This window comes from Semicossyphus pulcher, unplaced genomic scaffold (assembly GCF_022749685.1).
Source record: "Semicossyphus pulcher isolate SPU_LCO1_2020_fin unplaced genomic scaffold, fSemPul1.0.p SCAF_2, whole genome shotgun sequence".
Lineage (NCBI taxonomy): Eukaryota > Metazoa > Chordata > Actinopteri > Labriformes > Labridae > Semicossyphus > Semicossyphus pulcher.
In genome coordinates this window covers 23,932,016-23,959,127 of record NW_027211693.1, presented here as the reverse complement: position 1 = coordinate 23,959,127, position 27,112 = coordinate 23,932,016, and the positions used below count along the sequence as shown (strand labels likewise).

Below are 27,112 nucleotides of genomic sequence, written 5' to 3'. Positions count from 1 at the left end.
GTGTTGATAAGGACAAAAGACAACCACCTCAAATAAACGGCAGACATTTGACCTTTAAAGATAAGATCATATTCTGTCAGAGGAGTTAGAGGCAAGATGAGTTTGCGGATTAAAAGCATGTGACTTAAAGGAAAAATATCATGTTATACTCCTCCTGAGGCTGTGCTTTATCTTTGTTCATTTTCTCAGCGACTTTGCTCTGCTCCTGCTGTGGCTTTCTCTAAATTTCTGGCGGTATTAGGATTACCTGCTGAGCTATTTGGATGTCAGTGGGGATTTAAATGCCTCGTAAAATCCATGAAATATAAATCAATATAAAACTGTTTTGCACCACAGCAACAAATGGAAAACCACAGCTCCAAACCAGCATCATAAACACTGATTCTAAAGTAAAGCTATACAATAAGATAGCACTTTATTGTCCTATATAATATGATCACTATAGGTTTTTAACGCAGAGGAATAGAGGAAAGGGATCTTGCAGGAAGGAAATTTGTCATGGATGTTAGTGTGACCCCCCTAAACACACCCCATACCCACGAGGACTCACACACACACCCGTCCGATTCAGCTTGTTTTATGAACTGGATGGGTGGGTGTGCATGCGCTCCAGTCACGAGCAGAGGAAAGGGAAATCATTGTAAATCCCATTCAGTGCCTTGTGCATCCTTTTGACAAAACGAGGAGAGAAAAAATACGTTTTTTCCCCTCCCTGTCCCCCCTCAGCATTTCGACTCTGTGCAGAGTGCAGACAGGCATCGAATGGCCGAGGTTCACCTGAGTTTTTCCCCCATCCACGGACATTAACTCGTGCCACCTCTCCTCTGTCTCCACCGGCACTCAAACTAACGGCTCTTTACAAGAATCACCGCGCAGGCTCGTGCGCTTCTGGACCGGAGATCTGGAGATGAAGACAGACTTTACGTTTTTCTGTCGGACTTGGATTGGAATAGCATATGCCTCAGGTGAGGAGACTTCTGCAGTGAGCGTGAAAGTTTGGAGCCAAAACTTTTAATGGAGGGAAAGGTTGAGGTGACTGACACAAACTTTCAGTAAATAATTGATTGGAGGTTGATTCAACTTTTATTTCAACTGGCGAATAGTTTTTTCGTGTCAAGATGTGCTCTTAAATGTTTGAAAGTTTTCTGCTTTATTAATTGTAAATGTAGCGTGATGTTTCATTATTTTTAATGCATCATATCCACCCAAAAAACAAGCGTTACTTTCCACTTAACATCTCTTCTGTTTGCAGTGCGCACGTAGTTTCCTTATTTTTAGCAGACCTTTAAACGCACCACTTACCTACTTATCACTCCATTATTGAAAGCGTGCTTATTTGCCTCTTTATATAAGACTGCATTAATAGGGAGCTCAGTGAGGGGTCTCTCAGTCTGCATGCAGATAGGCACTAGGGGGAGGCATGCTGTTGTTGTGTCTGATAAAGATGGAGCTTTTAATTGATGCTGAAATCAGACGGAGGAAAAAGAGTGTGTTTTTTTTAGTTTGAGTGACTTTGCATTGAAGTAAATGTATAGTATGTAGGTCAGATTTTGCAGGAGGCAGAGTGGGAGGAGAGCTGGCTGATGTATACTGGACTGACATGAGGAGGAGGAGGAGGAGGAGGAGGAGGAGGAGGATTTGGGTGGGGGTCAGATCTCTTCATATGTCTAAAAGTGGTCTTTTCAAGTAGTTTTATTTTGGTGAAGTCATTATAAGGTCTGGATATTTACAGTGTGATCTTCTAGAAGTGCTTTTTTATCACTTTTGCGTCTAGAAAACAATTAAAAATCCACGTTGTTATCATATCCCCCGAGCAGGGCCCTGTGATTGACTGAGCAGCCTGGAAGTGTGTCTGAGGTTACGGTATTTCCAAGTGGCCGAATGTGTATGTTTGAGATGTTCATCATTAATTCCTGCCGAACAGCTGTTCATAAAGAACAGGGGAAACTCTTGTGAGGGGCAGTCGACATATGGCCACTGGAATCATATCTTCCAGGGGTGGAGGGATGGCTCTCGATCCTGTGTTGGGTGCGTCGCATACATTTGGTGGAACAGATGAGGACTTAAGGCATCACATAGTACATTTGAATGAGAATGATGGTCCTCTCTTTTGTTGACTTTTATGATTTATAAAATAAAGTGTCACAAAAGTTGAAATCCGAGCCTGAAGTCACGTGCATCCCCCCCCCCCCCTCTCTTTTTACTTGCCTGTTTGTCCCTTTTAAGGCTCCACCCACACTTTGACAACGCTCAAAATCGAGTAAAAGCTCACATAAGTTCTCCATGAAATCACGATGTGTACCTTGGAATTGTAAAGCTGGTGTCCCTATTAGAGAATGTGTGGTTTAATCTTATGAAACTCTTATTTGCAGGCCTGTTGGTTCAAGCGCACAGGGCCTCCATCTTTCTTACTCTGTGCTGGTAACACAATATAGAGGCACAATGTCTCAGATCTATCCTGGAGGCAGAAAGAACCATCAGCTTCATATCGGAGACACACATTTATCAATTACAGCCGCACAGTGTCTACCTGAGAGATGGAGTGCATCATTAAGGAGGAGAGGTGGGAGACGGAGGCCGGGCTCTGCAGATATTTGCACCTCAGACTGAAACCAACTCCTACTTTGTGATATAATTGAATGTTATTTAAAACAATATGGAGGTTTGAACTTCATCTTGACACGCTGTGTTGAAGAAGAAGTGTTTCTTTTCAGTCTTTATGTCCTCTCATGAATGCCGAACACTGAGATTGAGAGGATGGACCTTGAATGCAGAAAACCTTTTGTCTATTCTGACGAAAATCTCCTGTTGAATAACTTGTCAAAATTCTTCTTTCAAAAGATTAAACAGTCCACATATTTTAAATACTTTAAAGGCTTTTTTTAACCACCCACATTTGTTTCAACAAAACACCGCTGTGTGACCTTACAAAGATACGTCTGAACAACACTCCGATGCAAGCATGACGAGAGCGCTTGGCTTCCCATTATTCTGATCGGAGGGGAAGATTTGAGGCCGCATGGATTGTGGACCTGCCAGCTCAGAAGTCATTGTCATTTCATGGGGAGAGGATATAATTTACACAGCAGCTGCGTTTGTGTGGCGCTTTAAGATTTCACCCCGAGCCATTTTCTACCGTCTTCCTGTCACGCTCCGGCTCTGGTTTGAATTATGGTGCTTCCAAAACATTTATTACACAAGCCAGAGAAAGTCTTCTATAAAAGCGTAACAGTGTAACTTGGCTGGTATAGGATGCCATTGAATGGATTGCGAATCACTGATTGATGCGTCTTCCTTGTTTTTGTTGAAGCATAATTGGCGTCCCAGTTAAGGAGCCACATATGAAAGCAGTGAATCATTTCTTTCCTCATAAATCTGAACCCTAGAGCCCAATGATCTTTGGCTTACTCGCTGTCCTGGGTGCCGAGTGTTGATATTGCTTTTAGCTTAGTGTTTTCTGTACGCATACCTCCGCTTGATCAGATCATCCCAGAAATCTGACTCTCAACTCTTGGTATTATTCTAGTCACCCACTTTAAGAGGTCGAGTTGTTTTAGCCAACAATACCCCCCTATTTTCTCACCGCTGATCCCAGGATTCAAACCTCAGGCCCTCTGTGTCTGTCCTTGAGTATCTCCTTCTATCAGCTGGAGAGCAGCCTCGGATGAGGGAGGAATGCTGCCGCCGTCTCTGCTCCGTGTGGGAAGCTCTTGGCTGTAAAGTCCAAATAAATAGGGAGTCCGGTGCCTCACTCATCACTGGCATGGAGTAGCGAGGCCCCCGGGGCATTTGGATGTCTGGTCACTCACTTTCTCATCTTGCTAAAGCACCAACACCCCAAGTATGACTCGAGCTGAGAGATAAGCTCTTTCAACAGCAGGAATCTGCAGCAAAAGCCAAATATGTGTCCAAGATGGTGTTAGATAGATGATTGAAAACATCTGTGGTAGTTTTGTTTCTAGATTCTGACCCCTCCATGTTTTTTTGTGCCCAGTTTGCAGCCATGCTGGCTACTTGGCTGCAGGGATGGTGATGTGGGGCTGTTGGCTCCGGCACTTTGGTCCAGTCTGATATTTCTCAATTACCACTCTGTCCAGACATTCATGGTCCTACAGGTGGCTGAAGCAACAACACCACTCAAAAAAAACTAAACAATGAAAGGGATGATTTTAGTACCAAATGTTATTTTAAAAAGTGCATATTTGAAAACATCCTGCTTCCTTTAACCTTTTAAATGAATATGTTGTTGGTGATCCCTGGACTTATTTCTTGTGCCACCACTAATTTAACGTTTTACTGCTTTTTTTTTTTTTAAAGATTATTTTTTGGGCCATTTTTACCTTTATTGATAGCTGACGAGAGACAGGAAACAGTGAGAGAAGAGTGGGGGATGACTCGCAGCAAAGGGCCGAGGGCGGGAGTCAAACCTGCGGCCTCTGCATTTAAGACTGTGTCCTCTGTATGTGGGGCGCCTGCTCTACCCACTGAGCTAAACAAGTGCCCTGTTTATGGCTTTTGTGTTAAATATCTTGTTACATATTGGGCTGAATGCCGTAAAATATGGGTCAAAAATCTTGTTCATAAATCATACGGACTTTGATTGTCCCCTGACTTTCTAGCTCCAACAATGGTTTCAAGTCAAACTTGTGATCGATACCTTTACATTTTCTATACATTTAAGCTACTCTCACTGAATGAGTAAGTTTAGTAATCCCTTCACTTTTCATCTAACAGCATAATCAGGTACATGTGGGTCCAGCTTTTTAGTTTTATGACTAAATACCTGCAAATCTTTAAGGATATTACGATTAGCTTCTGCTGGACTTATGCTAATTAGCTAGTGTTAGCATGCTAACTCTTAAAACTAAGGTGGTGAACATGATAAACATTATACCTTTTTATCTCAAGCACTTTTCCATGTCAACATGCTGTCATCATTTCACTCTCTTTGCTTGAGGCACTGCTGTGCCTACAGTGCCACAAAGCTGCTAACTTGCCTGTACACTCTTGGGGCCGGTTGTGCCAGGAAAGAACTGGTTCATCTGATGTGTGTCTGACCACGCTGCAAATCAAAAGAGCTTTTAAATTGTAAGGAGAGGCTGTGCCGATCACGGCGTGAAGTGTAAGTGAATGTCCTATTGTTGAGAGTTACAGAAAGTGCTGGACTCATCCCTCAATTCCAAAGTAGAACGGTGTCATTAGACGGTCTCTGAAGCTGCTCGACCCCAAGACAAGCTGTCCTGATGAGGCATACTAACAGCTTCAGTCTTGTTCTGATGGCAGAGCCCTCTTAATGGCTCTCTTATTGCTTGACCCGTCGCAAAAAGGTATGTACAATTATTGCCCCCTCATTATGGCTCTCAGCAACTTCCCTGCCCTTTTCAGAATCAATAGGACTGTTGTCTTTCACAGTCAGTCTGACCTGCCTGTAAAAGACCGAAATACACAATAAAACCGATGAACACTTTTATAGATGTCCATGTAGAAGCAGACCTTTGTGGTCATTCATTGTCCCTACTGTGCAAGTAAAACGTTAGCCACAGCGGGCTCCCGTTTTGCTACATTTTTCTTAGCCTGAAACACCACAGAGGGAATCATTTCCATACAGAGGAGGTTTAGCCGATTGATTTTCTCTCTCTCTCTCTGACTTTTCTGTCTAGTTCACACAAGCCTTTAATACACAGATCCAAATACTTAGCATAGCGTCACAAATGACTTGCTAATGGAGGCTATAAAACAAGAATCAGCACCTGAAACAGCCTTGGAGAGGACATTAATTGTATGTTGTGTTGACGGGCACTGCAGGGATATTGCTTTTTGGCATCTATCGCCTTTAATGGACGATCACTCCACTTGTGTTCTGGATGCTGAAACTGGATCCTGGGACGTGTTGGCTTTTACACACATATTACAACACTCCAGTGCTCACGTTGCTTAGAAACAAGCATCATTTAGAGCACTTATCGATTTAATGAGAGCCACTATCGCTATTGCATTCAAATTGCTGCTCAGTCTCAGGCAGATGTTTGTGCATATGGGGTTGCGACTTGGACGTCCGTGCGGCGTTTTGTCGGTCGCTCATACCTCTTGCCTTGTCATTGAAGGTCGCTTGGGGTTCATGGGAAAGCGTCCATTGGCAGAGCCGGAGGAAATTGCCCGCTTCCCTCCCTTTAGGCATCCAGACCCATAATTGTTGACCCGGCACTCCCTGCGTTGCCCTTGTTTACTGCGCTAACGTAAGCTGCAGCGGTGATTTAGCCCACTGGGTCATCTGACCCGACAGCAGCGACTTGTTTATTGCCTGGATCTCTATGAATTAGGTAACAAGCACGGTAATGGGGCTCATCAAAGTTTGGCCTCTGAGCAGTCGCAGCGTGAGTTTTAGGAGTGTGCATGCCATCACAGCAGGCCAGGTCTGGGCTAATGTTTGGCGTTAGCTTGTAATCAGAGAGATATTTCCCAACAGAAATGTCACTGGCAGGAGCAGGACAAAGCGTTTACCAGAATGTGCTTGTTCCCTTCTCAGCAGGGGAAACCATTTCTCAGCGTTAAAATGATGACCAGTTAAAACAGTGACTGGCCGCAGAGGAAGAGCTTGAGTTGTCCGGTGTGCCTGTGAGGCAGGTACAGGAAGATTTAGTCAGGGACAGAGGTTTTAAACATAGGAAGCCGGCCCAGATGGCCAGTCGCCGCATCCTTAATTTCTCACCCCTCCTCTGGCAGGATGTTGGAAAGGCCGAGCTCCCCCAATAGTGGAGCGGCCAGGGACGTTGTGGATGTCATCCTCCTCAGTAGTAACAATGAAATCAAAGCCGAGCTGCCAGTCAGGCTGTCGCCTGGCCCGGCCTTGTGTCCAGATGACACAGGAAGTGGGCTTTATTTCTCTCAGAGAGGGAGAGAGAGTATGTTACAGCCTGCGGCAGAGCGACTCCACATCCAGAGAGCAGGTCTGCTCTGTGGCCTGCATGGCCTCCTGTCCTCCACCGGACATACACGGCTATTTCAGAGTGCCGTAGCCTTGGCCCTCTGCCAGATACTGTGTCACTGAAAGAGCTGTAGCTGCACTGTCACCGACAAGTGCTGTTTACCCCCAACAGCTATGGAAAAAAAGATCAATTCAGGAACCAAGGCTTTTTTCCCATTAACACAGTAGCCACAGCACTCAAGTACGCAATTGCAATTTCTACATCTGTGAAAACCTCTATTTATTTATTTAAGACCCCCATGTAGCATCCCATGTTTCATCCTTAGAAAAGCTTTATTTGTTCTTCTTTTCCTGTTCCTGTCATGTGACTGATCAGAGACAAAAACGACAGAGGAGCGAGGAAACACTAACGGCAACATCTCCCTCGCCGTCCATGAAAAGGGGAAGTGGGAGAAGCGTGAACATGATAAAGAAAACAGGAAATTTGCTCGCAATGAAAAACACGGCGCTGCCTTTGACACGAGCTTTTAATGTGCCCTGTGTCGCACCCTCAGAGACGGAGAGAGAGAGAGCGTACCTTTAATGTTCTTCACTCCTGCCTCATATCTGTCTGCTCGTCAGAGAAGCTTTACATTTTAAACTGCTTTCAGGACAGTATGGCAGCTAGGTGTCTTCTCCTGTGTGTGTATGACTTATCTTACGTGAGCAGGTGTCCTTTATAGAATGTAAAGTCCAGTTACAGTGCTGCCTCTCTGTAATAAAACCACTAAGAGCCCGGAGAGAGCACAGCAAAGAAGGAGATGAATGATTCTTATCCTTAAGCAGTTAAACCGGTTAAAGATGCTTTATACTGTACTCTTACTCACTTGAGCAATTGTACTGTTAGTCTTACAATAACTCCCCACAAAACAAGCACATAAAACAAGCAAATAGTAAATAGCATTGCCTCTATAACTCAGAGACAACAGCTGGACATTTTCATTACCTCCTGATTGTTGTTTACAGCTCGTTTCAGGCTGTAGCGGTGCTTTAAACAAACACTTGTTCAAACCCACACCTCATCAGGTAGCAAGCAAAGGAGCAAGTGATTTCAGAAGCAACTTTGTTTGATTTACGTGACTCTTTGTGTGATTTCAGAAAGAACAGAGAGCTGTGTTTTATGGTTTTGTTTTTCTGAACGGAAATAGTTCCTCTTTTTTGAAACAAAAACACCTTTTTTTTTCTGAGAGTTATGAGACAATTGATTTCACTCTCATGTCTGTACGGTACATTTATTGCATCAGCTTGTAGCCTGTTAGCTTAACTTAGCAACAGTGGGAAACCAGTGACAAAGGCTACAGATGGACGATGCGTCTCTACCTTCCCTCATACTTGCGTGAAGCCAAAATGCGGTTGCTGTCATCTTGCACATTTGGAGTCTGCCCAGTATGTTGGTGGAGCCGCAGTATTGACCCAAGCCTGAAACTCACATTTAACTGCAAAAATACCTCAGGCCGTCTCAGTCAACAGCAGAGCAACTTCTCGTGTTGGTCTGAAGCAGATATTATTGAAAGTTCAGTGGCTGTCGTGATTCCTTTAGTTATGTTTCCTCTCGCGGCTGTCAATCACGAAGCGACACCCCCCTTTTTTATTAGCACCAAATAACTAATAAATGAACACTTGGACACAAATCAGCATGATGAGAACTAATAATGACAGAAATTATGTTTGAGAAAAATGTATTTGAGGTGTATATAGATCTTATAGTTTGACTCATGTCCCATCTGTTGACATGGAGTAGGCCGGCTTTATGACCTATACTGCAACCAGTCAGCAGGGGGCAATAGAGAGGGTTTGGCTTCACTTTTGGTGAGCTGTTCGTCCATCTTTTTATACAATCTATGGGGGAAACAGGCGACTGGACTGGGTTCAAATGTAACTTAATTTGCCGTCCAGCAAATGTGAAAGATGTGTAAGTGATCCATAAAAAACAGAAGTGTAAAAATAACAATTTTAATCCCGAAGGTGCCCGTAGCCAATTTTGTTACATTTGGAGGGAGCCAGCTGGCTGGCTGTTTTCTCACATTTCCATGTGTTATTTAAAATAAACCAGCAGCTGGATCGTGCCACATATACTATCTCCAGAGTCGCATAAATCTTCATATCAAACTCCCATAACGAAAGAAAATAAGCATGTTTCAAGAAATGTCCACTTATTTCTTTATTTTGTTGCGTTTTGCCTTTGGCTCCAGGCTGTGATGAAAAGGACACATTTCAGTTATCTTGTAAACATTATTCAAACGCTTGACCACCTTTGATATTGCAGTTAGAGCATGATGAAATGTTGGCATCAACTTCACTGTGCATCTGCACACATTTTGCGCAAGGCTGAAATTGTCCAGAATAAATTAAGTAAACATTTTTTTTTATCTTTCTTTCTGACATTTTTATCATATTCTTTTGGCTCCACGTTTCTGCAAGACTCAAACAGTCCTTTGCACATCCTTGGATTCTGGCCCCTCAGACCTACATAAGAAAAGCTACTTTTGATGTTCCTCTGGCATGCAGTTTGAACATTTCAATTGACAAGTAACTGGTCGCTCGTCTTCGCTCCCTGTCAACCAGGTATGTGAAGCTGACACATCAAAGTGTAGCCTGGTGCACATGCTGAGTGAAACGGCACAATTGTCCTTGAAATATTCTGACTTCTGGCTCTCACATACATCTGGCTCTTCCATCATGGCAGAGGCAGCTGCGTGAACCATGTGTGCAATGAAGCCATCTCGATATGATCGCTGTCACAGTCTGAAATACATTTAACCTTCAGGAGCTCTTTTTATCTCTTTTATTGCTGTTTGTAACAAATATCAGCCTGAAAGTTTTGTTTGGGCCTCAGACCTTCATGTTTGCCTGGCAGGGCTAGCTGGAGCCGGTTCAGGGTACACACATTACTCCCACTGTGAAAACTGCTTCTCACAACAACAGAGAAACAACATACTGCAAGAGCAAAGTCGTGTTTTTGCAAGGACAAGTTCAGTGAGCTGTTAAATGATTATTTCTTTATTAAATCTTCAGTAATTCTTCACTTTAATCCCCAGTGATCAGAGTGTAACGCAATTAGCTGAAACACATCGTTCATAAAGTCACAATAATCATTTTAAGCGCTTGAATCCTGGAAAATTGTCTCTAAGATGAATGTCAGAGACTTAATGCTTTGCTTATGTGTCTGGAGGATTTTACACATCCAAACTTGTGTGTTTACGTCCCACGTAATCCTACGATAACAGAGGGAATAAATCAACTTTGGAAACATTGTGTTTTATCTTTGTAGGTTAAAGTGTGATGTTGCTTTTTATTGGTTGGAGTTAATCACCCAAAGCGGCTGCTTATCTCTGCCCCAGCAGCTGGAATGCATGGGAAAAGAGGGGAACCAGGCACAAATATGTTTTTGGCTCTCTGCCCCCTGTTTTGTAAGGTGCTTGTCATCTGGCCAATCATGATGCAGGCTAGTTTACAGGACAAGCAATCAGTGTGGGTAGATAAATGTTGCTCTGTCAGATGTTAGCTAAAGCAAACTATCTGCAAAGATGGTATGAATAATGGACCAAAGCAGTGAGTTTTGCATGCTGTCTCTCAAACATACACTTAACATTACTGCTAACCGTTTTTTGCATACTGTGCTATTGTGTTTTATTTTCCAGGCAGCACTTTGCTTCCATTAATGTCTGGATGAAATAAAAACAGAAAAAACAAACTAATTTCACCCGCTGGTGATGTAATCAGTATCAACAAGCATCCACTTTACATTTGTTTTTTGCAAAAGATACATTGTCTCCAGATTTTCATTCAATAAATCCTCACATAAAGCTGTATGAATATGCGAAATATACTAATAAAAGATATATGCATTCATGACATTCAGTGTGGGGTATGCACGGTGGTGCAGCGGTCAGCACTGCCGCCTCACTGCTAGAGGATTCCTGGTTCCAGTCCCGGTCCAGATGTAGGGGGTCTTTGTGTGGAGTTTGCATGTTCTTCCCTCAAGCCTCCTCCCACAGTCCAAAGCCATGCTCGTTGGGTTCATTGGTGACTCTAATGTGACCATGAATGTTTATATGTGTCAGCCCTGTGATTGACAGGTTCCCCGCCTCTCGCCCAATGACAGCTGGAACAGGCTTCAGGCCCCTTGAACAGTATAAAAATGGTCGGTTTAGACACATCAAGCAGGATCTAACTGTTTACTAATTGATTATCTTAACTCAAAGAAAATAATTGAATATAGAAACCTAAACTAAAAAGCTAAAATGAAAGAAAAAATAGTCCAACAGAGGCGCCTCTACAGTCGCGCTGAATAGAGCTGGCAAACACTATGGGGGTCAAAGAATCACAGAGGCTGACCTTCTTGTTGCAATGTTTTATCTAAGGACAATATGGTTTATCTGGCAAAGACACACAACTTCCTTGAAGCAAAGAACATATATTCTACCAAAGATAAGAAATAATATTAATCTGGGAGGCTCCTCCTACAACAGGGGGCTTAAACATTTAGTTTAACTTGCAGCATACTCAGACATTGTCGAGCCACGCATTTCCATATTGCAGCTTCAGCTTTGTGTGCAGAGGAGTAACACCGTCTCCTTAGCGCAGAGTTCACAGCTGCAGCTCTGCTTACTCACTGTGCTCCTACACCACTGTTTTTGCTGACTGTCCTCCAGCTGAATCTGCTGTTTGAGAACCATGCTTACACAATATATATGCACTGTTAATGCTTTTTTTCACTTCACAGTTTAGTGCATATTAAGTTCAATGAGCTAACTGAGTGATAACAGTCATAACAGTGTCACGAAACGCAGCATGAAAGGTCACGGCAGGAGAATGTGTTTATTATCATGACAAGATACGCTATCAGCCGTGAACTTGTATGAATTGATGTGTTTGGTTTTCTTTGGCGTTCACTCCACATAGCTATACGTTGGGGCAATGTGTGCTTTTAATTATATTTGACAGAATGCAAACAATTCCTAATGGGATTATATATTTTTTCAAACCGTTTACGTAGCTGACAGGCGGACTGGCCTTCATATCTGGTGTCTCACAGTTTGGAAATATACATTATTCAGCACATCCATATGGAAGGTATTGACATCTGGCATAAAACATTTCCATCACTGTGACACATGGGGTGAGAGCTAGCCGCTCCTGGAGCATCACGGGTGTGTGCTGAGTACAGATGCCCCCTCCCTGCCTCCCATCAATCTGAAGTGTCCAAACAGCAGAGGAGTGTTGGCCAGCAGCCATGTTTAACCCAGCACACATTAGGTTATGACTTTGCTGTACCTTGTTCAGCAGTTTCTAAGAGCCACTTAGGAAGAAGTTATGTATAAGAGATCCTATGTCTCGAGAAGTAAGTTGTTAGCCTTAAACTCACCCTGGAAATAGACCGTGTCCAAAGTGTTGACAGCACACCAGCACATTTGTAATGAACAGTATCAGTCTGAGTGATCTGCACAATGTTTTCTTGGCATTAAACTTGACTCCATGTGGGTGTCATGCCTCCCTTTTGCCCTCTCTTACTGTATTCTGATAGACATAACAGTTTTATAGTGGAGCATTTTAAAGCTGAAATCTTCCCTTCATAGTAAATGCCTGTTTTGCTTCCCAAATACACCTCCGACATCTTGATTTCCTGTCTCTCAGAGAACGCCAGTCAGTCATGACATTTGCGAAAGATTTACCATTTGCATCCTGTCTGTCAGCGTGCGATCTCTCAGCTGATTGTGAGGGAAACATCCATTATTGAAACTCACTCTGCACGTCTCGCAGACATCAGGCTGTACTGGTTTGATGCATTTTTCCCATGATCCCTCCTGAGATATTCTATTTCATGTTGTGCTTACATTATAAACAAACGTGTGTAGCGTTTTGGCTGTACCATTGATTCTTGATGTATATTTTAAAACAAAGATCATGATTTATGTACAATTATTGATAGAATAGAGATAAAACATTTAAAAGTATTCTCATGGCATACATTTTTTTCCCTTATTGCCTTCTTAATTGGTCCATTTTAGCTGTTTATAATCAAGCCCTTCTGTTGACAGGAGGACATAATTGTTACAGTTGTCCAAATTCATTACAAAGGACTGTTAGAGTATTGCAATCGCCCATCTTTACGGTTCTGCAGAGAAAGAAACAACAACTGCTGGTAGGAGCATGATGCAAATGAAAGTCTTTAATGTTAAAGTCTCTACCTTTGTACATCCAACTGTCCACCCTGACCTCCTTTAGAGCAGTGGTTCTCAAAGTAAGGTTCTTGGACCCCTGGGGGTCTGCAAATAATAGCCTGAGGGTCCACAGAATATTTATAATAAATGTATAACAAATTTTAAAATTGTGCTGTATCATTAAAAACTGCATGTCTACAGATGAGGACCATGTGCGCCAATGAAACTAGCATATTGTGTCCATTACTCCCACCCATGTTAGCTTTGAGCTAATAGAAACTGATGTGAGTGTGACTCATCACATCAATCTGTCATGAATCACTTAACTCACTCTGGTCGCAACGAACCGTTCCTGTGGCTGCCTAGCTTGGCTTATTAGCCAGCTAGCTAGCTGGCGAGCATGGAGAAATATTTGAATCAGTCCTCATCGTCACGTGATGCTAAGCCCAAACTAGCTAAATTGAGAAAATATGATGACAGGTATATAGACTTCAGTTTTATTTATTTAGAGTTTGGTGATGGGAGACCAAAATGCGCCATGTTTCTTCAGGAGCCAGGGAACAAAGCTATGAAGCCAGCCAAGCTAAAGCGACATTTGATTATAAAGCAGCTGGAATATTTGGACAAAAACAAAATATTATTTTCCGTCGAAAGAGCGAGGAATACATCCACCAGAAAACAGATGGTGAACCTGGCCACAACTTCAGAGAAGGCACAGACGGCTTCTTATTTGGTGGCTCAAGCTAAGAAGCCACACACAACTGCACAAGAGCTTTTACTTCCAGCGGTGGTTAAAATGAGTGAAGTAATGCTTGGGACAGAGTAAAATGTATAATACAAATAGTTCCAATGGCATCTTAGAGTGCAAATAGTAATAAGCATATGCTTAATCGGTGTTACGATTATGAGGGGGTCCTTGGAAAATGTTCACCCCTGTAAGGGGTCCATGGCCCCAAAAAGCTTTAGACGAGGTTTGGTGACATCATCACATTACTTCCACTTGGCTTTCAGAGCAACTGTCATTAATCACACGGCCTGAATGTAGATGTAACAGAATTTTATACACAGTTGATTTTTGGTGCTATAGCTTTTCTTTTCATCTTTGGTGGTGTGTCTATCCATCTAATTAAATGATAAGTCTAATATTCACGCTCTTCTACCTGTTTTGATCTCCACCAACTCTTGATATAAAAATATCTGGCGTTTCAGCTATTGCTCCACATCTTACACCAGCTACTTACAAACTTTGTCTGTGTGCTTTATGGTGCTTCACAGGTAGTTTGAAGAGGGTTTACCTGAGCTTTTAACATTGAAAATGACACAGCAATAAAACAGCAGGCTGTTGATGAGAGCTGAGTGAACCAAAACAGTAAAGGGGCAGGCCAGACAACCACAACAAAGAGCTTAAAGACAGCAAAGGGCTCTGTAGAGCTGAGAGGAACAGTGGAGACAAGTGTGCTTGGGCGACCCCTGTAAGAGTACACAAAGGAATATAATCCACTGTTGATATAAAAACATTAGATTACTGCAGCTTTAAAGTTGTCAACATTGAAAAGGGAAGTTTCATACTGGTTCATACTCAGTTATTTGAGAGTCATACTGTCAGACACAGCATCAAGGTCCATGATGGACACAGAAGGACCTGAAATCTGAATGGGAAGGTGTGGGAGGTCCACACGAATCTGTGCTTTCCTCTTAGCGTGTGTGAAGGAAGTTTGCGATTCCTAAAATAGTGAAGATGAGCTCTCCTGACAGGAATTTCCTTTCACACTTTCCCCCTGTCTGTAGCTCCTGGGGGGCCCTGTGTATGTTTCTCTTACTGTTTGGCTTTACAGCCTTTCAGGTGTGAGGAAGAGTAGACAAAGCGGTGTTGTGTTGCAGACGGGTGGTGATGGGACTGGAGTCGGTGGCAGGTTCACATCTGAGCTCAGACAATATGTTGGGGAAACTGTTCTTGTCCTGTGGGATGGAGTTAAAGATCTCTGAAAGAGGAGGGAAGGAATGGCCTGCTGGGCGTCCAGCTGGGAATGATTCATGACCTGCCACCACTTCCCACTTAAGCCCCTCAACATGTTTGTTTTCTGTCAGCATGGCTGCGTTAGCTGTCCTAGTTCACATTCATACAAGTGTTATTTTGTGGTTTTAAATGAGGATATCAATTTTAAAATCTGAGCAGAGACAGAAACACATGTCGTGATCTATGGCAGATATGAACAAAGATGTCAAGTGTGCTAAAACATAAAAGAAAAACTTGATCAATAATACGTTTTTCCTGACAAAGTTTCACACAATAAACACTAGGGCTGCAGCTGTAGGACAGGCTGGACTGGACAGCTAACATGGACACTATTCAGAAGAAAGGGCAAAGCGGTCTGTACTTTCAGAGAAGGGTTGGGTCCTTCAACATCTGCAAGAAATTGGTGCTGATGTTTTACCAGTCTGTGGTGGCCAGTGTTCTCTTCTATGCTGAGGTGTGTTGTGGAGGAAGCAGCAAGAAGAGGGACGCCACGTGGCTGAACAGACTGGTGAGGAGAGCTGGCTCTGTAGTGGGCACAGAGCTGGACTCCCTGGTGACAGCAGCAGAGAGATCGACCCTGGATAAACTGTTATCCATCCTGGACAACGCCCACCACCCTCTGCACAGCACATTCATCAGGCAGAGGAGCGTGTTCAGCAGCAGAGTGCTGTCCCAGTCCTGCTCCACAGACAGTGTCAGGACTCTTTTGTCCCCCTGTACTGGTCATAGACCTGAAAAGTGAATTTACACCAGGACTTAAATCATTATGACACTTTATCGCTCACTTATTAATGGTTAGAAATCTTTACGCACATTTGCACTGTACTGTTTTTTGCACTAACTCTGCTCATCATGTTTAAATTTGCACTACCTCCATACAGCCACTACTCAATGTGGCAGTGTATAGTTATAATTTTGATAGCCAATGTTGCAGTGTTTAGTTGTACCTTTAATAGCCTTTATTCTATTTTTATTTTATTTTCTCTCTAATTGTATTATTTTCCTACAGGCTTAAGGGGGTGGGTGACAGATGTGTGATGTCATCTCTGTCTTGGATACCTATATATCTAAATATCAGTCTGTTTGTGTATCTATCTATCTATCTATCTATCTATCTATCTACAAATTTGATCACCTACCAACCGGCAGATGGTTTAAAGAGTTGTTCACTGATTTTGCCCCTCTGTCTTATTTCATGTAACATTTTATTTATTAAAGTATTTTTCGACCATTCTTCTTCTTATCCAAACGAGCTGCCTAAATTACCCATAATACAACTCGACGGTTAACAGTTAACAGCCGTGTGTGTATTTTGCTAGTACCGGCTAACCTCGGGCTGTCATCAGCAAGCAGAAATAAGAAGTGGGCTACAGAGGTTTGGTAAACTCAATACATTCTTCGTATTTTTGAATATTTCAAAATTGTAGTTTCAGGTTCCCACTGTAGCTCACACCGAATTGAAATTATCTGATGATATTTAGCAGACGTTGTGCAGCAGGAAAGCCTATTTTCCACCTTTTTAACTAATAGTTCTTACTACATTGTGTTCACGGACTTTGACGTTTAAAATCATTGGAATAAACCTACCAGCCCATTTAAATGTTACAGATTAACATCTTGTTTATCGATGTATTAGATACTGTAGATATATTTAAATGTGTGATTAAAATGTGTATAATATTAATATAAGTTTAATAGATATAAAACATAAGCTAGCTCCATATTTACATGTCATAAGAGTGGTTTTAATCTTGTCTGACTCGCGATAAGAAAGCCTATAGTAGGCTATGTACATTTCAAAGTTCAGACTTCACAAATGTCTAAAAGGTCCTGGCAAAATAACATGCCTTTTTTCTATATATTCCTTGTACACATTTTTCTTAATTTTTTATGATGTAGCCTATATATATATTGCTTCTTTTACTTTAGACAGTGTTTAAAGTAAGTTTAGGAAAGGTAACCCTTGCAGTGCATAAGTTTCCGTGCATAGTTTTATTTTACTGCTTTATAGTCTGACGTATCTCTTGAGTTTCTGTCTGTTTTCAGCAGACTGATCAGTCTCTGACTTTACTGTAAACAAGGTTAACAAAATATTTACATGAGAGTAGAGTTGCTCTATTGTGCTCACTGTGCAGCAGGATGTGCTGGAGGAATGAGGTTTGTGTTGAAGAATTGTGGCTGTCCTGTGCTATGTGTTTTGATTGACAGCAGGTCCTGACAGACTGTTGTAAAAACCTCTCGTTCTGTTGTCTGTTTTACACACAGGCTTGAAGATGTGAGTCAGAGATTTTAAAATGTGCATCTGCTGCTTTGTTGTATTCACTATCTTATCTGAAGTACCTCACATTGCGGGCTAAAGATAGAATATCGACTGAGAGATGAAAAGTATTACTTGCACTTTCAGGTGTTTGTCCTTGTCCCGGCCTAGCTTTCTGTGCTCAACACAGACTGCACACGTATCACAAACATTCTCAAACAAACTCTGAGTCTGATGTGAAAAATGGGCATCATTTTCTTTCTTAAATGCGAGCACCTTCACAGCCCTCTCACTCTGCTGTTGCTCTGTGTGTGTTTTCATCTTTAATGGTATCCATGCGGGGCATATGTCATGGTGGCACTGTTAAACATGATAGAGTGAAGGTGTGCAGTCTGACTAAGCGCTAAAAGCACACCGAGGGGACTCTGAGACGGTAATGACATTCTAGACCGGCCATAATAACCAGGCACAAGTCAGAGAAGTGAATACATTAGTAATGAAGGGGGAAATCAAGGGGGAAATAATGTGGCTATTTCAGAGGGGGCAATGAGTTTCTGTTTGGGTGTTTGTTGGCTTCAGAGACCGACTGCTGTACCTGCAGATTGCCTTACAGCTTGTAAATGTAATGAAAAACCTGCTGTCGTGTCACATTTCAGATTCCTGATGTGTTACAGAGATTCGACAGCCGACCAGCAGCTCTGTCAAAACCACTCGTTCCTGAGTGACCTGTGTAACATGAACCTAATGCAGATGCTGTGCTCGCTCCCACAGGTCTGGTGATTGGCTTTTCTATGACTCCACCCATCCTCGACAGCGCCAAAGACGACCTAGTGATTCCAGTCCACCAAACACTCACTATTACATGCAGGTATGTGTGTGTGCTGCTCTGGTTTGGGAGTGTGTATGAGCAGCCGTGTGTGACTCGCAGTGTGTTATATCAGAAATGAAAAATCTATGTTGGTAGAAAGCCAAAACAAAAACCAGACTTCTTATTTCAGAACAATGACCCAAAGAGACATTCAGAGTATACAATATAAGGCAGGAAGATAAGGTTCATTTACTCAACAGATGTGTACAAAGTACAAATTCCAGGTACTTTTCTAGACAAATGACATTTTATTTTACCTTATACATACTTATAGCTCAATTTGGAGAGAAATATTATATTATATTACATCATATAATATTATATTATATATTTTAACTCCAAAAAAACATATATAAATATTGATGATCAAAACATTTAATAGGTCTATATTTTTACATTTTTATGCCTTAAAGGGCCAGTTCGCCGATTTTCAAACTCAGTCCCATCATGCTATTATGGGGAGCTAATGCCATTATGGTAGGAAAAAAATGTTGCTCTGTGCCTTTAAAAGACGCTTCTCAAATGGGCCCTGGATGACAAGGGAGGCCAGGGAAATTGCTAAACTACACTTCCTCAGTCTAGGACGACCGCCTCCGATGCCCGCCTTCAAAATCGTCAGGTTTGAAATGTAGACTGCAGACCAGAAGATTTTTAAGACGATCCACAGGTATATTCTCGTCATATTTTGGATTCTGTACCGCTCTGAGCCATTGCCTGCAGCGAAACGGTAGTTTTTCACTCCAGCGTCTTTCAGAGGGAGGGGCGCAATGCATGCTGGGTGTTGTAGGAAGGTAGAATGGGCAAAACCACAAACTGTTTGTACAACTTCCTCCACAGCTACGGCTCTAATTTCGAATATTATTGCTTCTATCGATTACAGAGAGCTTTGACTGACAGTGGCGAATTGCTCCTTTAAATTACAAAACAAAACAAAACAAAACACACCAAACAACTCACAACCCATCAACTGTACTAGTAAAACGCTGTGTAATCTATCAGCAATAAAATAAATTCTAAAACTATTCAGTGCCTGTGATACTTTTTAAGGGTATTTTATGTAAGTGAAGTTTGTGAAAACTTCCTCCTCTACAGATGATATTCAACAACTTTGAGTCCAGTTTTCGCAGCATACGTCCAGTGTTTTTCATGGGCTTAAATGTGTCATTTCAATTCCCTTAGACCCTCATCTGACCTAAAAAGATCCACCTTTCCATTGTAAGGTCATAAAAGGTCATAAGACATTACAGATTATTTGCCAACAGTGATTTTAACTGAGTCAAACTGAGATCTAAGTTCGATCATAATGACCATCTTTATCCTCATGAAATCTCTGCTGCACTGCTGCCAATCCATTAACCAGTTAATTTGTGTTGTATTTGGAAAGCTTGTGATACCTTTGGACGTCTTCCAACACAGGTCTTCAATAGTTGTTTGAATATGAACCTCATATGACGAGCTCCTCTGAAAATCTGCTGGGAGAGGAAGTCGGTGTCATTTCAGTCAATTTTCTTGAATCTCGATAAATAGACAATTATATATTGAATATTCACAAGGGTCGGAAAATAACCCACAGAATGCTTTCATTGCCCGCTATTATATTTTTGCAGTTATTTCCAGTCATCATATTCTGGCACTGTCTGCAAATGTGGACATTTGTAGATTGTGGCGGCAGGTGGTGAGAGCAGAGCTACGTATCAGTTTACAGACGGCTGTTATGATAGTACTCAATCTCGCTCATGATGCCCCCCGGGTTAACCATAACTGAGTTTATGTTGCAAAGCAGGAAACAAAGGGGGACGTGTTGATGCGCAGATAAATTTATAGCATCACTTACACACAAACATGGACAAAGTGATATCTTTTCACAGGCAACCAGACAGCAGACGTTGCTGGAAGAATGCCAGAAACCAAAATGCTTTTAATTGGATTTTTAAAAGACTGTTATCAGCGCCTGAGTATTATTTTAAGACAGGTTTGAAAGGTTAAACATTTCCTTTTGTTTAAAATGTTATCTGCGGCTGATGATTTGTCCTCCTGCTGAGACTTGCACTAAATCTGTCTCGTCCTGTCATCTCTTCAGGGGACAGCACACTCTGGCCTGGGCCTGGCCTGATCAGACGCTGGTGGGACAGGAGCTAACCGTCCGTCAGGCCCAGCTGCCAGCCACCAGGGACCCCGGGCAGCGGGCAGCCCTGGTCAGCGAGTGTCCGGGGCAGCCTGGGAGGCCGTATTGCAAGAGGTTGGTCCTGAACGCACCACGGGCCAAAGACACAGGCTACTACCGCTGCTATTACAAAGATGTAAAGGCCGTCATCGTCGGCACCACTGCCGTCAGCATTTATGTCTTCGTCAGAGGTGAGTCACAGTTCGGTGAACGCACACACACACTCATGCTGACGCAAACTCTCTCATACAAATTGAAAATATTCAAATGACCTCGCTGGCTCAGCATGAAATATTCATGATAAAGTGTTGTTTCATCCCTCTCTTATTTCATTTAAAGGTACTTGTCAAAGTGTATCAATTTTCAGTTTTGACAAAATATCTTCTTCGGAACCATGAGTTTTATTTACTATTAAGAAATCCATTTCACACAGGCATGAGGGGCGAGTCTGCAGCTTGTGGGGCCTTTTTGCTTACTGAACTTTTGTGTTTGAAGAAAACACGTTTCATCTCACGCCTGTCTGACCTGCTCTGCAGCTTTAGCCCGCCTGTGACAGACCCTTTAGTGTCTCGTTTCTCTTTTGCTTGGGAGCTTCACAAGATTACCAAAGACGTCCTACTGAAACAGATCTCCTGTTTGAATGTGACTTCAATATCAAAGCCGCTCCTGCGTTATTAGACGTGTTGACTTTACCTCAGGAACACCCCGGGTGCTGGCAGGGTTAATGTTTCGGAAATTAGATATGTAAAAAGGGACAAGCGGCTCATTCACTTTTCTAATTACAGAAAGTTATTAACTTATTAATACCAAAATATTCCAGAGATTTTTCTAGAAATTTTTCAAAAGAGCTTTCATGTGTTTTTTTGAGAGCCTCAAATCTGATAAAACCTGCACAATAAAGTGGGTTTTGCTGCCAATCTGTGTGTCTTTCATGATATTAGGATTCAGCATCATCACTCCTACTTCTCCTATTTTAAACCGACTTTAGGACTTCTGGCTTTCAGGGTCACCTCTGTATTTTTCCTCGCCTCGCTCCATGCGCTGTGGGAGAAAAGTAGGAGGAGGAGTGGATAGGGAGAGACATGAGACAGAGACAGATGATTGTCATGTTGGGGAATCCTGCTGACCAGTCCACTCATGTGAAACGCCTGTTTATCCCCTCTGACAAGGTGCCAAAACAGCTTCCACAGATCTAAGCAGGGGGCTGATCAGAAGCAGATGAAATCTCAGCCATAAATTAGACCCAGCGTGAGGCGGGGACGAGAGGGGACGCATGTGGATCGAGTTAGACAGGCAGACGTTGCCCACTTTACCCCGTCCCTGCTGCACACTATCACCTAAACACACATGACTGCACTGTTTGACCTGAATTCATGAAAGTACTGTACATGTACAGGCGTGACTACACAAACACTCATGTAAAGTACACACTCCTCCCCACGCTTATACCCCTGATGTTTGCAAACTCCTCTTGCCCCGGGCAGGACATCCACCATGACTCAACTAATTGTAGTTTAATACCTGTGGTGATTTATCGAGAAAAAAAGTGCCAGAGTTGTGTATTATTTCTGTGTATTCACACCGCTGAGGGGCAGAAATATAAGCCTCTCGATAGAACCATTGTTTGGCCTTGCAGCAGTGTGAAGTCATAGACTGAGTGCAGCAAAAAAATATTAGAAGCTTATTGGTTAAAAAAAAAAAAGTAAGAAAGGCTGCGAGCAGGTTGTAGTCACACAGCATATTTGCCTGCCGAACAAAAGTCGCCGGTATTGACAGGAAAGCCTGAGAGATAAGCATTTTATAATAGTGTGCGCTCACAATGTGGTTATATGAGGTTTTGAAGTTGCTGCAATGTGAATTAGTGGCACAATTGCTGCAAAGTCCTCCTTTAACAAGCTGTGAGTCAGAGTCAAAAGAAATGGAAACATGAAGGTAGAAGAAGGAATACAGGAGAGGTGTTTTCCAGGCAGCTCGTGGTGAAATTGTAGCGACTGGTTAGAGGGGGATTAAACCCTCTTGGCTGTCCGTCTCTCAGCTGACAGGTAATAACAGTTCTTAATGGTATTTACTGCGAGGAGACAGCCCGAACTGTTGCATTAAATGTAATCATGATAAACTCCACATATGGTGAGTCTTTAGGGGTCATTATCAGGCTGTGACATGTGTGGCTGTCTGTTCGTGATGTTACTTTGGTAATAGGTGCCATTACCCCCGCTGGTATAAGGATCACCCTTTAAAGCCACTGGAAATACAAATCCTACTCTTCTATAGGTTCTTATGTACGTTTTAGTTAAAAGTAAAAGTATAAAAAAATTGTTTCTATCTAAATTTCACATAATGTTATTTAGGTTTCTGGAAACTGTTGTGATATTTGTGCCCGTAGCACCCGGGCCGTCGAAACAGAAAAAGAGCAGGGGTTTGAGGGAGGGGTGCAGAATGTGAAAGCGAAAGAGGAGGAGAGGGTTCGGTTTGAATTCATGGGAATGACGGAATAGGCACGGTTGAGGAGTGCTCCTGCTCCTGAGACTTCGCTATATTGCATCAAATGTGGTTAGGCTCGGATATTTAATCAGATTCTACCATCAAATCAAAGGAAAAGTCAAGTGGCTGCTCGGCCATCAAGCATTAGCGTTAGCCAAGAATTATCCCTCTTTACTTTGGGCTTATTATCGGCAGTGAGTGTTTGCCATTGGCAGCAGGAGATCAGTTCTGTAATATTATAGCACTAGCTAATGCTGCAGAGTAGTCATTTAGCATCATGCATACAAAGCTTTGGAACAAACTAGGACTTTTTAGCTAACATTGCATATGCATGCTAACAGCTTATTATGATATGGACAGCTTGCATATTTTAACTCACAAATCAATGACCAATTGGAATAAATACATTTCAGGGTCTCTGTTTCCCCCTCTGATTCAGGCACACTGTTTAGGGCGAGACAACGCTGAGTGTTAAAAAGTCTACGTAGATTTATTAGATGTGTCTGATCCAGTTTTTCGAACTATTATGAATGTTTATTTTCACTCAGATTTTGCTGATTCCACTATGATTTCATATTTGTATTTTTACTTTTCAAGCCAAATTTCCAAAGGCTTTAACAGCTCTCTATTTCTATTTGCATGCAGACTCCGAGCAGCCCTTCCTCAAGGGAGACAACCTGGAGACCATTTTAATCACACGCTTCTCCACGCACGTCATAGTGCCATGTCTTGTCACAGTGCCTGATCTGAACATCACTCTCCACACGGTTCGTGTTCACCACACATTTCTCATAACCCATTTCTCCAATTGAAGCTGTCAAGTGATGCATTAGCTGGTAATTGGAGCTCCAGTAATGTACTTTTTATGATGTGTGTCATCTCAGTTACCCAGCGTCCCTCTGGAGAAGAGCGGGATGACATGGGACAATAAGCGAGGCTGGTCCATCCCCAGACAAACCATTGACAATGTGCACATTATCGGAGTTCGGTGTGTCGCCACCCTGGGAGGCAGAGAGTATGAATCAGCCGACTACCTGCTCCACACTACAGGTATAAAACTCTGTTCACTCCAAGGCTTGAAAGGGTTTAGTCGAGGGATTAAAAGAAACCTTGAGGAGCTGGAATAAATAAAGTACTTAATATCATAGATGCAAGTGTTGTTTTATTCACCCCATCGCTCTGTGTTTTACATAGAGGAATATTACTGTCTCTCATGTGCTGCAGAGGAAGAGAGAAAGGATAGTCAGTGGGGAAAAGAAGAGACAACCCAGGGTTACAACAGAAAGTGTCCAAAATGTTGCCGTCAATGCTTCAGTATCTCAGCAAAAAACATCCAGTCAATGTATCTAGTCCGTGCAGTGGACCTAATCCAAGTTAATGCCAAAGTCTGCATTTAATGTAAGTCCGTATGGATGCTTTTAAGGCTGCAGAATTCAAGTTAAAATTACATAACGCAAAACCTTCCACCTCTCTCTCTCTCTCTCTCCTGCCTTTTATCACGCCGCTCTGTCACTTAGCAGCAGCTCTCACTCCTTTTTAGCTACACTGTAGGGAGACGTTGGCCTTCAGGGCTAAATCAATATGGTGGCTAGTTTTGATGTCCATAAGTAAGCAAGGTTTTGAAGAAACCAACCACAGAATGAAATGCTACATTAAATGCTGCTATGTTTGAGGAAGGCCGAGCCTTTCACACACACACACACACACACACACACACACCTTAACGGTGATGCCTAGAATAGCCCAGAAAACATCGGCTGTTGTGAGTTGCAATTGGAGCCTAAAATAGACCAATTTAAGACAGCAGGTGTGTTCAGTTAGGCTCGATTGCAGTGAGCAAGGTCAGTGAATGGATGTACTGTAGCTTAACTCTCAGTCTGATGTGTAGGCCTAGTGATGCAAAGAGCTGCGCCATGTTCAATTCAGCCTGCCTTATCTCTACATTATGTATATGATTGGCTGCACGCACGGTGGTGCAGTGGTTAGCTCTGTCACCTCACAGCTAGAAGGTTCCAAGTTCAAACCCCAGTCCAGACATAGTGAGCCTTTCTGTGTGGAGTTTGCATGTTCTCCCTGTGCATGTGTGGGTTCCCTCCGGGTACTCCGGCTTCCTCCAACAATCCAAAGGCATGCTCGTTACGTTCATTGGTGACTCTAAATTGCCCGTAGGTGTGGGTGTGAGCATGATTGGGTTCAGGGTGTACCCCGCCTCTCACCCAATAACAACTGGGATTGGCTCCAGCCACCCTGAACAGGATAAGCAGTACAGATGATGGATGGATGTATATGATCTTTAAAAATGCAAAGGTATTTGTTGATTCATCCATACTCAAGCACTTATAATAATAAGAATCAGTAGCTGCAGCCCTACTTCAGTCTCCCTTGTTTCAGCCAAATATTTCTGAGGATCATTCAAACTTTAACTTCAGCAGCTACAACAACAAAACCGACCCAGTGCAAATATTTCAATAAGATTTGAAGCTCTATTGCCTCTTGTTGAAAGAGAAATTAGCTTGGGAATTAGAGGTGGCACTTGAACGACTGCATTGTCACCACCTTAATTCTGCATGGCTGTCAGTGTGCAAATTACGCCTTAATGCTGACAATTTGTGGGATTTGATTTCATTATGTCATTTCCTCAAAGACCTCTCCCTGTTTTATGTGGGGACTGGCACCATTCTGCTCGCAGAATTAAACGAAAAGAAAGCAGAGGAAGACAAGGGAAGGCGTAATTTCATTTGATGAAACCGAGTTGAAGAAGAAAGATTTCATGTCGAGTTTGCGTCTCGTTGCGAGTGAACTCTGAGGGACCCGGAGGCTCGTTGCTGTGAGATCATTCACCTCTCACTTCACAGGGCGAGTGGAAACTCATACCCACCGCTGCCGGCCAAAAGTAACAGCAGCATCAGTCTGAGATGAAAACTGAGAAGCGGGTCTTCACTCCGAACGTTAATGGAGCGTTTAAACAATCAGGGAATCACAGTCTGCTGCATAGACTTCACAAGCTTATATGCTATTTTACACTCGTGCAATTTCCAGAGAAAGGTGGCTTCAATATCAAAGACACTGGCTTCTGTCCAACACTTTCTTGCTTTTTCCTTTCTTATCTTGAATAGAGTCTTTACTTTACGCAACTTTAATTTTCCCCTCTGATTTATAGCTTGACACATGAATGGAAATAGTGCAAGCTTATGACAGACACTTCTTTATAGTAGGATGGCTCCTCCGGTCCAAAGGAAAGTCGTTTCCTCTGGTCCTGAAAGGAAGGAAAAACTGCTGACGATGTCACCGTGACCTCTCCCACTGTCCCTCTGTTTCCCTCCCCCCTTTTTCATTTTCCCGGACAGGAAGTCAGGTTTACGATGTCAAGCTGTTTCCTGAGGACCCAGTCGAGCTGATAGTGGGGGAGGCCCTCACCCTGAACTGCACGGCGTTGGTGGAGTTCAACACTGGAGTGGACATTCAGTGGTCTTACCCTGGCAAACAGGTAGCAGCACCAGTTAGTTTCCACATTGTACGGCATCAATAAATGATATCCTGAAACTGTCAACCTGAAAAAAATCTACTTTTTCTAACTCCAGACAAACAGTCGGGTGGACATGAAGCCCTATCGTGAAGCTCTGTCTCACGCCACAGAGGCAGTTAGCATCCTGACCATCCACAGTGTCAATGTCACAGACACTGGCCCCTACAGCTGCAACGTCACCAGCATGGAAACAACACTAACACAACAAACTCAGGTCATAGTTTATGGTAAGCACAGGCTCAGAAAAGTGCATATTTGCAACCTCTCCTTCATCTTGAACTATGAGTATCTGTAAATATTAACAAAACTAAGAGTCTACTGCAAGGCTGTTTTCAACACTGCTTTGAGCTAAATGCTAACGTCAACATGCTAACATGCTCAATAACAGCGCTAACACATTTTGCATTTTTGCATTTTTACCATGTTCAGAATCATAGTTTCTTCGTGTTAGTGTGGCAGCATTTGCTAATGGCTCCTTAGGTTTGTGACATCTCAAACCTGCCAATCTGAAAACGTGTTGTTCAGCCTGTCCTTGGTACACTGCAGTTTAAAAGCAGACAGGCCCAGCCATGGAGATGACTGCTGATGTTGTCCCTGACATGTCTTGTAGCACATGAGAAACATGATTTAGATTTGGGACAAAGAAAATGCAGATGGCACTTAAAAAAATG

At 42.6% G+C, this 27,112-nt stretch overlaps 1 protein-coding gene across 3 annotated transcripts in view; it reads left to right on the top strand.

Moving 5' to 3' along the window:
• Positions 1–781: 781 nt before the first annotated feature.
• The window catches only part of flt4 (fms related receptor tyrosine kinase 4), a 48,535-nt gene continuing 22,204 nt past the window's right edge, over positions 782–27,112 (top strand). For 2 of the 3 annotated variants that reach the window (XM_069669731.1, XM_069669730.1), the window contains exons 1-7: positions 782–965; positions 18,174–18,270; positions 20,351–20,625; positions 23,561–23,682; positions 23,800–23,965; positions 26,263–26,402; positions 26,497–26,668. In XM_069669731.1, the coding sequence (XP_069525832.1) occupies positions 908–965; positions 18,174–18,270; positions 20,351–20,625; positions 23,561–23,682; positions 23,800–23,965; positions 26,263–26,402; positions 26,497–26,668 (1,030 nt within the window). In that variant the 5' untranslated portion in view covers positions 782–907. Of the gene's footprint in view, positions 966–18,173; positions 18,271–20,350; positions 20,626–23,560; positions 23,683–23,799; positions 23,966–26,262; positions 26,403–26,496; positions 26,669–27,112 lie in introns of those variants that run through there. The other variant, XM_069669732.1, reaches the window with a different exon arrangement.